Here is a 13,766-nt window from a genome sequence, read left to right on the forward strand (position 1 = left end):
ACTTGACAGTACAGTTGTACAAAATGGTCTACGGATTCTGTACTGCCTATAATAGTTATGAAATGAATTTCTTCTTAAATCCTATTATATATGTATAGTATGTAGAAATATAGGTAACTAAACTAAGTAAAGCTATTAAAACAGAACGAGTACATTACAACATGCAAGCAGTACGAACAAAAGTAAAATATTAATGTGAAAACTGCCAAAGCCATGCACAGAGTTTACCTAAACCTTCGCAGAAAGTTGTAAAAAGCACATTTTAGAAACCTTATAAGACTTTTTTAGAATTTAAACTATCGTGAGTGTTATTCATATTAATTGATTATGAAACACGACTAAAACTCACGTGATATTACGTCGGAGTATGCCCGACTAGTTTCGAACCCATACGGGGCCCTTAGTCATGAGCTGGTTCTTGCATCGCGGCACGATCCAAACTGAGTTTTGATGGCCCCGTATGGGTTCGAAACTAGTCGGGCATACTTATAAGACTTTTATTATGATTAAAACACTCGAACGTTTGTGCAAAGATCAAACCAATAAAGAACCTACATTTCAAACTAAATAGTTGAACTTTTCATGAGTGCCATTGTACTACCCTGACACAAGTAAGATAAGTTATATGACGTCATGACAAATTCAAAATGGCGGATATAATAAACAAGTATCAGTTGAAAAAAAGTGTTGACACAATGATTCCTAAAATATTTAAACGGACATTAAATTAACCTTTCTAAACCAAAAATGCCTCAAATATCAATTGGAGTATAGCAAACATGACCACAACCATTATGGTATTGATGTTTTTCTTATATATCCACAGAATAAAGAATAATAGGCAGATAGGGCGGACGAAACACGGCCATTGCAGCCATTCCAAATACAAATTCAAAAACGAATACACTATCGAGTCAGTACGACACGAAGCGCCGCTCAATAATTTTCAATATTATTCAAGAAAAATGGCTGTAAACTGTTCATTAAAACTAAAATAATGTAAATAATAAAAGATGGAGTATTTTTTATAGGTAATTATTTGTTAGTAGTCTATTACGATATCAATTTACGGTAATTGTTGTTAGTGTAAAATCTTGAAATATAAATTATGAAAAAAGTTTGTTATACGGATGTCAAGGAGACGCGTGACGTTGGGTTTTTTTTTGTGTTTTACCAGCCTCACCGCGCTGCTTGTATAGACCCATTCTGTATCATTCTTTATTCTGTGTATATAGCCATAAGAACATTGAACGAGACCTCTTAGACCAATGTTTATTCGTTACCTATCACCAGCCGAGAGTACCAATTGCGACCGTCCATCAAACGAAACGCTGGCTTTGTTATTGGCTTCTATGTTTAGCTTTATCTGAAACAAGCTCGTTTATTTTAAAAACATTCGGTATTAATATTAAGTCTTGGTGTCTATTCAAATATACTTTATTTGAGTAGAGTAGGGTAAGGTAGAGACCATAAGACTATAGTTATCGGTGATCGATTTTGTCTGTCGTGTTCCGTGCGCTCCATCTGCCTTTTATTGATTAATCTGTGACATTGACACATTGCACATAAGTTGCCTAGTTGAATTGCGACACAAAATTGTAATAAATGATTATTATTCTTTTTAATTTATTTAATCTCCCTCTCTCATTGGTTGATTAAAATACGTACACTAGATATTAGAATATACAAAAAATAATTGCAAAAGTAAAGGTTTTACACAGCATCTCTGGGTTTGCCAGATATAAACAGATAAGTAATGTTATTATTTATATACCCTAATTAGGTATTTAGTCTTCTAATATGTCAAACGAAAGCTCTTTTTATGATCTAGTTCAGCGTTTCCTAGATTTTGTATGAAAAATGTATTTGCAATGTGTCACTGTGAGCATCTATCATTTATTTCATAACACTAATGAATAACAGATGAGAATACATACATATTCCTAATGCCGGATCTTAGATCATATACAGAAAATGTGGAGATAGAATCAAGTCGTAGGATCTAATTGTTTATTGATTGATCTTTGCATCATAGATAACATCTAAATTATTTTCATATGGCACCTTAATACAATCCCGCATTGTGCTAAAATATGCGATGACACATGTTTCGCTTTCAAAATACTACACACACTCTGAAAATGTTTAAGACTCCAGTTAACTATAATTTAAAATTTCAACAGTTTTCACAGTACAAAAATTTCTAAATTTGCCTTATTAGAGAGCTAATAATGCATATACAAAGTAGAATACAGCATAGCAAGATAAAGGGTTAGAATGCGTAGCATATATATTGTATACTGTAGACATCAAAGTACCTATCTCCGTGTTGCAACGCTTGTCTGTTTCGCCCGTCGAAAGATACCCACATGGCGTTCCTAGCGTCGGGTGAGAGGGCGATCTAGAATATCAGTTACAAGTTTTAATACGAATGGGCTACCACACATAATAGACTAATAGTCAATCATCATCATTATCAATCTATATTCGGCTCACTGCTGAGCTTGTCTACTCTTAGAATGAGAGGGGTTAGGCCAATAGTCCACCACGTTGGTCCAATGCGGATCGGCAGAATTCACTCACGATGTTTTTTTCATCACCGATCGTAATAATCAATTCATACATACAATCGCAGAAAGGTTGCTAGTTTCTCGGTTTTTGACGTGACAACGTCTTATAATTCGATGGAGCCGGTTGCACACTTAAAAAAACATGACGTCATGCGTCGTTCCCTCGCTATAGGGTTGCCAACTTTTTTTACAAGAAAAAAAGAATATTAATATTTAATATTAATATATATATATATAGAATATTAATATTAATTTATTTCTACTAAAAATACTTATTTCTAAAAAAAAAGTAAACAGCATTTTAGAAAAACGAACATATTCTTTTGAAAAATGCAACCATTCCAACAGTATTTTCTTATGACGTTGTCACGTTCAGCTATCGTCAATAAACCGACTTTACAGACTACCGATTTGTTTTACTAAATATATTTCGAGGAGTGTGCACAAAAGCTATTTGAACTCAAACCACCGTCACATTTTTACCATCCCACGACAAGACACCGGGTAGGTTTCCATCCGTATGTCGTTGACCCAAGGACTCGCACGAAGCGATTTCTTCTTCGTTTCTTATATGCATGGTTAGGGTATGGAACTTTCTCCCGAAATCAATAATTCCTAATTATTACAACCTGGGCATCTTTAAGATGAGAGTGAATAGGCATCTTCTAGGCAAACGCGTTCCACCTTCCACATTTACACTTACCATCAGATGAGATCGTGGTCAAGCGCGAGCTCATTCCTTATATTAAAAAAAATCTGTTGGTATTGGATCGTGTGCCATAGGATCCTTAATGGGACCTCAACGGCGTCACCGGGGGTTTGGGTGAGCGCAGAAACATCGCCTGATGAGGCCCGAAGGCAGAAGGAGAAGATGTGGGCGGAACGACTCTCTAAGACTCGGACCTAAGCTTAGAGCGCCATTCTGGAAGGGTGTTTTGGCCTTAGTGTATCAGTCCGGGCGCCCAAGAGATCGTGGGTTTAGCCCACGTCCAGGACAATACAAGTGCATACCTTGAGCTCCACGCCAGCCGGCACCACGATGGGCCGGAAGGACAGCGAGTGCGGACAGATGGGCGTCACCATGATGGCGGGCACGGACGGGTGGATCATGCTGGCGCCCGCCGCCACCGCGTACGCCGTGCTGCCCGTCGGCGTCGACACTATCAGACCTGGAAACAAGCAGTTTTTTTTAATTTGCCCTACTATGTGTGGGTGAAATCTGGGTAACTTATTAGAACCACTTTTTAACACAACACTAAAATTTGGTATAATTTTTATTCAATACGTGTGGTCGAATCTTGGAAACTGTAAACCACTTTCTGACGGTGATATAATTGGTACCTTCGATGATAATGCAACATATACCATATTATTGGAACATGGAGCGAAATTGTGATATATCTGCATCAAAGTAATTGCTTTGATTAATTAAATATTATTAATTATTAATTATCCGAGAGGTGTGAAGAACATTTTGATAGCAGCAACATAGAAACTTTTAAAATAGTCTATGGTCGTACAATTAGTCCTTAGTTTGCTATGTCAAGTGAACCGTTTGGTAACGTAACGCGTTACCAAGCGATTCACTTGACCCTTGACTTGACTTCCAAAATAACGCGAAAGAGTTAAAGAAAAATGGTTAATGGTTATTTGCCGAAAAAAGAGTTAAATTCTAAGGCAGCACAGGTTTACTATTATAGACTGAGTCACAAGAAGCGTATCAAAATGACGGATTTCAGTGTCCGTGTCGATTGGCTATTATCAAAACCATTCACACGAATTCTCATTACCAACCAATTAGTTAATTAAAACAGTTTTACTTACCGTCCCCTTGAACAGACGTAATGTGTTTTCCATCGAGGAAGAGATCGATATTGGACAGGTAGGGCGAAGGCCCCCTGTCCACCACCACCTCATTTAGCACAAGTATCGTTGTCGGCTTTTTCTTGTCTTTCCCATCTTCAGTCGTCTTCCTTAGCACCACGCACTGGAGACGTGACCTTAGCGTTAATGCTGCGTGACCTTGAAAAGAGATTTGAATACGATTTGTTAGTTTACTTAAGCTGCTTATTGGTTTGATGGTGAAATAAACTTAACGTATTCCTCAATTTGAAGGACACAAGGTACGCATCCTGTGCCACGCCTTAGGTGTTGTACCCTCGTGAATGACGGAATTGAACAACCGCTGAAGGACCTTAAGTATCGGTTTTCCACCCGCTTTCAGGAGTTCTGCTGTGATTCCGTCATCACCTGGTGCTTTGTTGTTCTTAAGTTGTTTGAGAGCCATACTAATCTCGTATAGGCTGACGTCCGGGATATCTTCGGTATAGTGTCGGGTCAATTTGGCTCTAGGATCTTTGGCCAAATTGTCAACAGGCTTTTGGGTAGAGGTGTATAACTGTCCGTAGAACTTCTCGACCTCACTCAAGATCTCAGGCTTAGAAGAAATGATATTGCCCTGATCGGTCTTCAAACGTGTCAACTGTCTTCGTCCAATAGACAGATCTCTCGCGAACACTTTCGAGCCTCGATTTTTCTCGATTGTATCTTTGATACGCTCGGTATTGAAGCGTCACAAGTCGCAAGTCTGCGATTTAGAGATCTGTCTATTAATCTGTCTATTAATCGGGCTCAGCGGGCGATGGAGCGAGCTATGCTTGGAGTTTCTCTGCGTGATCGAATCAGGAATGAGGAGATCCGCAGACGAACCAAAGTCACTGACATAGCTCAGCGAGTCGAGAAGCTGAAGTGGCAATGGGCGGGCCACATAGTTCGAAGAGCCGATGGACGTTGGGGCCCCAAGGTGCTGGAATGGCGACCCCGCACCGGAAAGCGCAGTGTTGGGCGACCCCCCACTAGGTGGACCGAGGATATCAAGCGGATTGCAGGGAGCCGCTGGATGCTGGCGGCTCGAGATCGTTGTGCTTGGAGGTCCATGCAAGAGGCCTATGTCCAGCAGTGGACGTCTATCGGCTGATAAGGAAGGTACGCATTGTAGGAACGGAAGAGCCTAAATTAGTATTACTATGTGGATTGTGTAGTAGAAGTTGTGCTGCATCAAACAAATGCTGGAGCAGACAGCACTGATTTTTAGCTTTTACCCTGATCCAGGTGACAAGGTATTCAATGCCAAGAGTCTAAATCCCCAAAGCGCGGATATGTAAGTGAAGCAAGTTTTGTTGGATTGTTGATTTTCGCTGACAGTTCATCACCTGCATAATCGTTAACGAAGATTTGAACTGTAACATCTAAGCATGCATTATAACCGTATCCTGTACAGAAGTAATTTTATTGGCTAAGGCAATTTATCATATTTATATGAATTGGGTACCTACGCAAAATGCAAATTTTCGGTGCAAATTGGATAGGTACTTATATCATCTGTTAGGCGAATAATTGTGTGGGTGACCGTCCTGCCAGTGACAAGTAGCTAACTCAGCTATTTCCGTTATCATCAGGCACACAATACCATCATGTTAGGAAGGTCTGAACAGCGAATCTGCTATTTGCCATATTATATTTGACTTAATCTGCTGCGCCTGCGCCATGAAAAATCTATGCGATATCATCACCCAGACCCCACAAAAAACCTAAATGTATATTCAAAAATCTAAACCAGAATATCTACATGAAATATTGAGTCTACAATGCTCACTTGGCCTAAGATTCTCTGTTCTTAATTAACTTTTCAAAAGTGATGTCGTTCATTAAATAAGTAGTTCTATCACATTACTTATTAAATAGCGTGTCCGATAAGTAGTAGTAGTTAAACTTACCCTCCAAAACATTCATAACTTGATCCTGGAAGTTGTTGAACTCGAACGGAGTGAGGAAACCCAAAGATCCTAAATGGAACGCCATCACTGGAGGCACAGATTGCTGAAAGGGCAAAATTCTACAGTTAGATTGTGGTAATCGATAAATCGACAATGGACATAATATAAAACTTATGTATTGACCTCTAACAAAAAATACTCACAATAAGTGACCAACAAGTCGTCAAGATTGAGTGAGGACGTCACTCAATCTTGACGACTTGTTGGTAGGCCCTCGCGGACAAGTGAGTTCAGAGGTTAAACTAAATAATTAAAATCATGCCAGATGCAAAGAGTGTTGAGCCTTGAGGTCTAGGCTATAGGTAGAAACCAGCTATGGCATATCCAGAGCACACAAAACATAAGCGGTAAAAAAACCTATATACAAGCGACTTTATTTCAGAGTTTTCAAAGAGAGAGAGAGAGAGAGAGAGATAAATTCATTCATAACCATACACAGCTTTTGCCAGTTGTTGTAAAGATTAATTATTATACACAGTACATACCTGGAATAAGGAGCTGGCATGTAACAGAGTACCATCTCCTCCGAGGCAGATGATAAAATCAATCTTGTCTGTGAGATCATCTGTGCCGGCGCGGAAAGTCATGAGTCGCTCTCTCACCGACGAGAAGTCACCGTACTCCTTCAGCAGGGTGTCATCTAATACGGCTGCTTCGACGAACACTACCATGCTTTTGTCCTGCAAATTGAAAATGTACTCAAATTTATACGGAGCCTTAGTTTACTTACACTGACTATGTATCTTAAGCAACTTCAGACGACCCCTGTAAATCCTCACTTTCCCACTTCCTAACCTTATCTCCCTTGACTATAGTATCCTATGCTAGAATATTATTTTATTAAATTACTATTTTATTACATTTTTTTTATGTCCTGAAACCTATTTGAGATTTTATGGGACACTGCACATTCCGCATAAAATAAACATGTGAATGTACAAGATAATTATAAAATGAATTATCTTTAAATAGGTAGAGCACATTTGGACTAATTAGAAATGTGTTTTACTTGAAAATTTTTATATAAAAACAAGAAAATTGTGGTAAACTGGGACAATAAATAAATGGAGGCGCCAAAAGATAAATTTCATCATTTGCAATTAAAAATAGGAAATGTTATCAATTAAAACTATTCAAGTTTCGCTGAACAAATGGCAATTTATATTGGCTCTACTGGTAGCTCAAACAATACTTATAATAATTTAAAAAATTTCATTGTGTGTTGAATAAAACCATACAATTTTTTTTAACAAGTACATACAGGTTTAATTATTCATCTATGTAATAATAAACTTTCCTAAAATTCGTTAAATAATTTATGTATTTAAAATATTAAAAATTAATGTAGTTATGTAGATAGACATTGTCTGTGATTGTCCGTGTCATTTGTGTCGTGAATACAAGGACAAATTGAACTATAACATTGTGTTTGCATGACTATCCAAATAGGCGTCTTTTGTGAAGCAATTTGGCAAGCGGAAACGTACGAGTCTTGTGTGACTTTTTTGTACTGCCTAATCTTTTGTTGCAGAAACGCGTGTCCCATTGAAGACTTTTTTTCGTGTCATACCAGCCATTATATTATATAAGTACCTTTTTCTACTCCCATTTCGTAATCTACTCAATATAAAACCTCAAACCATATCACAAAGTTATTCATTCCTACAGTGCCACAATGATTTTTTTTTTTATTTTTAAGTAGTTCCATGGCATTGGCTACAGATCAGGCTTCCTTTTATGAGACAAAATCTAGGAGGCTACGCCGAGACTAAATCAAGAAGGCCATACAGATACAAAATCGAGGACACCAGGCCCAACGAAAATTATACATTATTTACCAAGTATTGGTATTTTCGGCTTCACCTCACTCACGCATACAAAAAATCACTCGTGCTACATGACAGTGGCATATACAACTGTTGTTGGCACTGTAGGAATTTAATTGTAATATGTTCGACTAGCTGGCACCGCGCGGTTTCAGCCGCGTGGTTCTCATTCCCGTAGGAATACAGGTATAATATATAGCCTATAGCCTTCCTCGATAAATGGGCTATCTAACACTGAAAGAATTTTTCAAATCGGACCAGTAGTTCCAGAGATTAGCGCGTTCAATCAAACAAACAAACAAACTCTTCAGCTTTATCATATTAGTATAGATTTCAGGCCTCTAAAAAGACCATTGCTGTAACTTAATCATAGTATATTAGATTGTAAGAGTCACTTTCTTGAGCGATGTATTTTTAACTGCGTATAACATCACATACTCTTTAAAATTCAAATGTAATTTACATGAAGCAGGTTTAGTTTACAAGCACTTTTGAAACGTCAGAACCTGTAGCCATATCGCACGTCGATTCTCTTTCTATAATAGCAAAACCCTTCGAAAATTAAATATTGCCTACAACAAAAAAAAAAAATTTTTTTTCAATGTACGAGGTACTCGTACAGAGTTTGATTTGTTACAGTTTTATTATAATAACTAGCTGAAGCGGCGCGGTTTCACCCGCGTGGTTCCAGTTCCCGTGTGAATACGAGGATAATATATAGCCTATAGCCTTCCTCGATAAATGTGCTATCTAACACTGAAAGAATTTTACAAATCGGACCAGTATTTCCTGAGATTAGTGCGTTCAACCAACCAAACAAACAAACTCTTCAGCTTTATAATATTAGTATAGATATAGATATAGATTGAGTTAAGGAATACCTACGTGAACGAGCCAATGAACCAGTTGGACAAATGGCGCTAGTATTGTCGCGTCGTGCACCTTTTTGATGACCAACACCGTCAATGGCGGCTTGTACCACGTCAACCGCTGCGACGCCGGATCTTGAATCTGCCTGTAAGGAAGATCACATTATAAAAAACTAGCGGACGTCCGCGTGGAATTTAGTTTTTCACAAATCCCTCGGGAACCATGGATGTTTCCGTGATAAAAAGTAGCCTATGTGTCAATCCAGAATAAAATCAATTTCCATTCCAAATTTCAGCCAAATCGCTTCAGTAGTAGCGGCGTTAAAGAGTAATAAACATCCATACAAACTTTCGCGTTTATAATATTAGAAGGATGACACTTACAAATAACGTGGCTTTCTTTTAGTGAAAGAATTTTCAAAATCGGTGTAGTAGATTTAGAGATTACCCCTACAATACCACAAACTTTACATCTTTATAATATTAGTATAGACTAGGCGCCGTCGGCTTCGCCTCATGGTTTCATCAGCGTAGTTCTCGTTCCTATGAGAATACGGGGATAAGATATAGCCTTTGATGCTCACAAATAACGTAGATTTCTAGTGTAAAAGAATTTTTAAACTTTGCTCAGTAGATTCAGAGATATATGTAGTAACAACAAGAAAGTATATAGTAACAACAAGAAAGCATTACAAAATTTTCGACTTTCAGAGGATAGGATGAATTTCATAAGAATTTAATTTTTTACACTTATTGATTACACTAAAAAATCTAAAATAAATATATTGTTTTAAACTAAATTACTGAAACTATTTAATTATAGTTATTTTTCCCCTTTTAATTTCGTGGGTACGTAAATGATTTAAAGTCGGTTGTATTAAAAAAAATATATATTATATTGTATACGGTTAGTTGGCAAAAGTTATAATAGCTATAAAGTGAAGAATGCAGACCGTAAGTAAAAATATTAAATTGTATTTTTCATGTGCATTTATATAACATCATTGTGCTTTTAGTAAATTATGTATAATAATAATTTAATTATGGCGACCATTAACAAATTCACACAACTGTAACGTAACAAGTAATTCTCATTTAAGGAAATATACGGCGCATGCATTTTAAGAAATTATATATCACGTGTCTCAAACGGTGATGGAAAACATCGTGAGGAGGCGATCGACCGAGGCGAAAGTTCCTAGATTAAAAGGTTCAGCATTAGCAACCCATTTTTCGGCTCACTTTTAAGCACGAGTCTCCTCCCAAAATGAGAGGGGTTAGGCCAATATTCCACCACGCTGGCCCAACTTACGTCACGTAAGTCAGTTATGGATTACTTATTGTAAATACATATTTAATGTAAATTGTAGGTACCTATTTAAGTAATTTATTAACACGCTATCTAGATTATTTAATGAAATATAGTAATGATGATAATGATTGGTTTAATAAGGATAACAAAGCTAAGCGTTGCCATTAAGATACTACATGTAAATCGGTTTGTTTAAAACAATTGCGTCATACACAGAAAGATCTATACGACGATGATTTTGTGCGTTGCCTTTTTATCGTCACGATCTTGTATTCGCCTAACAAAAGCTTGTAGTCAATGAAGTGTATTAGGAGTATAATGATTAATGAAGTTTTGGTAGTGTGAGTAGGTTTCGGTAGTGTGAGTTTGATTTTGTGTGTGTTATTGGACGTCTTGACCCGAGGTTGGAAAGAGATATCCTACTGATACTGATATACTACTGTTCATCATCATCATCATCATTAACAAATCATATTCCGCTCACTGTTGAGCACGAGTCTTCTCGCAGAATGAAAGGAGTTAGGCTAATAGTAGTCATTAACCTCACGATGTTTTCCTTCAGCATTTGTGAAACGTGAAGTTTTAATTTCTTAAAATGCACATAACTGAACTGAAATGAACCTAAACCCTCCGAATTGAAACTCATATCCACTGGGCTATCACAACTATACTACTATTACTTACTGATAATGTAGCTTTCCAATGGTGAAAGTATTCTAAAAATGCAATAGTTTCAGAGCCAATAAACAAGCAAAATATAAAATTTACTTCGTATCACAAAAGTTGTAACAGTCCGAAGCACTGTTCAGATGGACTGTTTCGGTTTTTTTGACGAGAAGTGTAAGTATTAGTGTATATACATGTGATCTTTATGGAATACTTCTTAAACGTTAATTAAAATTATAGAGATTTCAAAAATATACTTACATGACCATTGCAGAATTTTTCATGATCCTGCCGCATGGTCCAAACTGTTGTATTGGTGACGGCGCGTTCAGAGACCTTGTTCTCCTGAAACAATGGAAAATTATATAAGAAAACGCGATAAAAAGAAAATAATTCATTTCAAACAATCTGTTTAAACTGTACCTAAATTAGATATCGGATTGAAGCAGGCGTTACTTTGCGGAAGTTCATCATGAATAGATAATAATTTATTTATTTTGCTATCAACGCGAAAAGGTACAGAAGAAGGTAAAACAAGATATAGGTATAGGAAGATATATAGGATAGGTAAAAGAAGGTTCAGGTAGAGTTTGGCTAATGAAAGTAGAGACTAAAATCGACCAGCAAATTTAAAACAAAATGGAGGGCGTTCATAAATCAACAGTGCAAATATTAAAAATAACTCAAGTTTCATAAGTGCTATTAAATTTTTTTTTTCAATATGTATGTGTATGTATACACACATATACGTTTTTTAATAAAGATTAGTAGATATTTTTTTTAATTTGCCAGGCGATTTTAGTCTCTACTTTCATTAGCCAAACCCTAATATCTATTACGAATAGATATTAAAACACATTAAAGATTGACGTTAAGAGCAGATGGTTGCTCAGTTACAAGAATAAGAAAGAGCAATTTAATTACATACAGACAACACTCTGTTTATTACAATTTATTGAATTGAACATTGTTCAACAAGAACCTGCTTAGTGCTTACCTACTTCTTTATTACCTACTTCTGACGTCATAATGACGGTATATAGTAATATTACAACCATTATTTTATTACCTACTCCTGTATTTCTTATAATTTCATGCATATGCTTTGTTTTTTCCGGTTCGTGTACAGGAAATAGTGTTAGTTACCTATGAATTGCATATATATACGATAATTTAATAGGTATACCTACTATACATATATGTATATACAAAGAATAATATGATCTAATACTAACATTATAAACCTAGAGAGTTAGTTGATTGTTTACTAACTTATTTTAAATACTCTTTGATTTTAAAAAATCGTTTTGTGCTGTATTGTCCATTTATTAAGGAATGCTATAGGAAGTCTATATGAAAATGATTTCTTTTCAGACCACACATAAATCATGTAAAACGGTAAAGTTCTTCCTCCTTTTTAAAAAAATAAAAAAAAAATCCCTACATGGAAAGTGAGTATGTTTTTTTTTGTCTATCCCAATATATACGAGTATGTTGTGTGAGGTATAGCTATCGGTATTTTCAACGCCATATTTTATTAGTTTTACATACGATAATCTTTGGTAAAATCTGGAATAGAAAATAACTTACATTTTGATTAAATATTTTGAAAAACACTTTGCATTTACGTTTTTTCCAAATTCCCATTAGTTTACCCTTGCGGATTGACACGCGTAGTTCTGGTTCCTGTGAGTATATTACGATATAATATAGCCTATGACACTTAAATATTAAAAACACAAATAACGTAGCTTTCTACAGGTAAAACAATTTTCAAAATCGGTTCAGAAGATCCCAGAGATTACGCCCTATAATACCACAAACTTTTACTTTTTATAATATTAGTATAGACTAGCGGACGCCCGCGACTTCGTCCGCCCTTAGACCTCTTTTATCCAGCCCTTACAGTAGTATCGCTGTAAAAATGGAGTAACTTTTCCCGTTTTTCCAACATTTCCCTTCACTGCTCTGCTTCTATGGATCGCCTGATGAAAAGTATAATATAGCCTGTCCAGGAGTATGAAGAATAATTGTACCAAGTTTCGTTAAAATCCGTCCAGTAGTCTTTGTTTCTATAACGAACATACAGACTGACGAAAATTTTACTGATTGCACTCCTGATAGTTATTTTGGAAATATATTTCATGTACAGAATTGACCTCTCTACAGATTTTGATTTAGCGTTCCGGTACGACGTCGTGTAGAAACCGAAAGGAATGTGGATTTTATCCTACTCTTAACAAGTTAGCCCGCTTCCATCTTATATTGCATCATCACTTGTCATCAGGTGGGATTGTAGTCAAGGACTGACTTGTAGAAAATAACAAAAGCTAGATTAGTGGGCATTGCACATTATACACGGCTAAGAGTAGATTCACATTAACCCTTTGACCTTGCGTGTAACGATATCTACACGAAGAAGCAAAAAGTGAATTCATGCTTAACGACCGTTTTTGTGGATATTAACATACGGATTCATGGTTTTTGTACTAATTGTACATTTTAAACTTTGACCGCAACTGCAGAGGCCAATAAAAAATGTTTTATGTTTTTTACACTGTAGTTATCTAAGACAATAATTAAGTTGAATGATATATTTTTCAATTCACTTAGCAATAGTCATTTATTTCATCGAAGCCATTTGGATATCCAAAGGATATAAATCTTCATGCAAATAAAATCAATGT

At 36.3% G+C, this 13,766-nt stretch overlaps 1 protein-coding gene across 5 annotated transcripts in view; it reads right to left on the reverse strand.

Annotated features, from left to right (window-relative positions):
- Window positions 1–13,766, reverse strand: part of LOC112045313 (NAD kinase) — a 43,503-nt gene that overhangs the window by 5,086 nt on the left and 24,651 nt on the right. For 4 of the 5 annotated variants that reach the window (XM_024081446.2, XM_024081448.2, XM_024081444.2 and 1 more), the window contains 7 exons: window positions 11,341–11,424; window positions 9,118–9,247; window positions 6,892–7,086; window positions 6,347–6,449; window positions 4,395–4,592; window positions 3,582–3,739; window positions 2,319–2,401 (listed from right to left, as the gene is read on the reverse strand). In XM_024081446.2, the coding sequence (XP_023937214.1) occupies window positions 2,319–2,401; window positions 3,582–3,739; window positions 4,395–4,592; window positions 6,347–6,449; window positions 6,892–7,086; window positions 9,118–9,247; window positions 11,341–11,424 (951 nt within the window). Of the gene's footprint in view, window positions 1–1,283; window positions 1,367–2,318; window positions 2,402–3,581; window positions 3,740–4,394; window positions 4,593–6,346; window positions 6,450–6,891; window positions 7,087–9,117; window positions 9,248–11,340; window positions 11,425–13,766 lie in introns of all 5 variants that reach the window. The other variant, XM_024081445.2, reaches the window with a different exon arrangement.

The sequence above is a fragment of the Bicyclus anynana genome, chromosome 19, assembly GCF_947172395.1.
Source record: "Bicyclus anynana chromosome 19, ilBicAnyn1.1, whole genome shotgun sequence".
Taxonomy (NCBI): domain Eukaryota; kingdom Metazoa; phylum Arthropoda; class Insecta; order Lepidoptera; family Nymphalidae; genus Bicyclus; species Bicyclus anynana.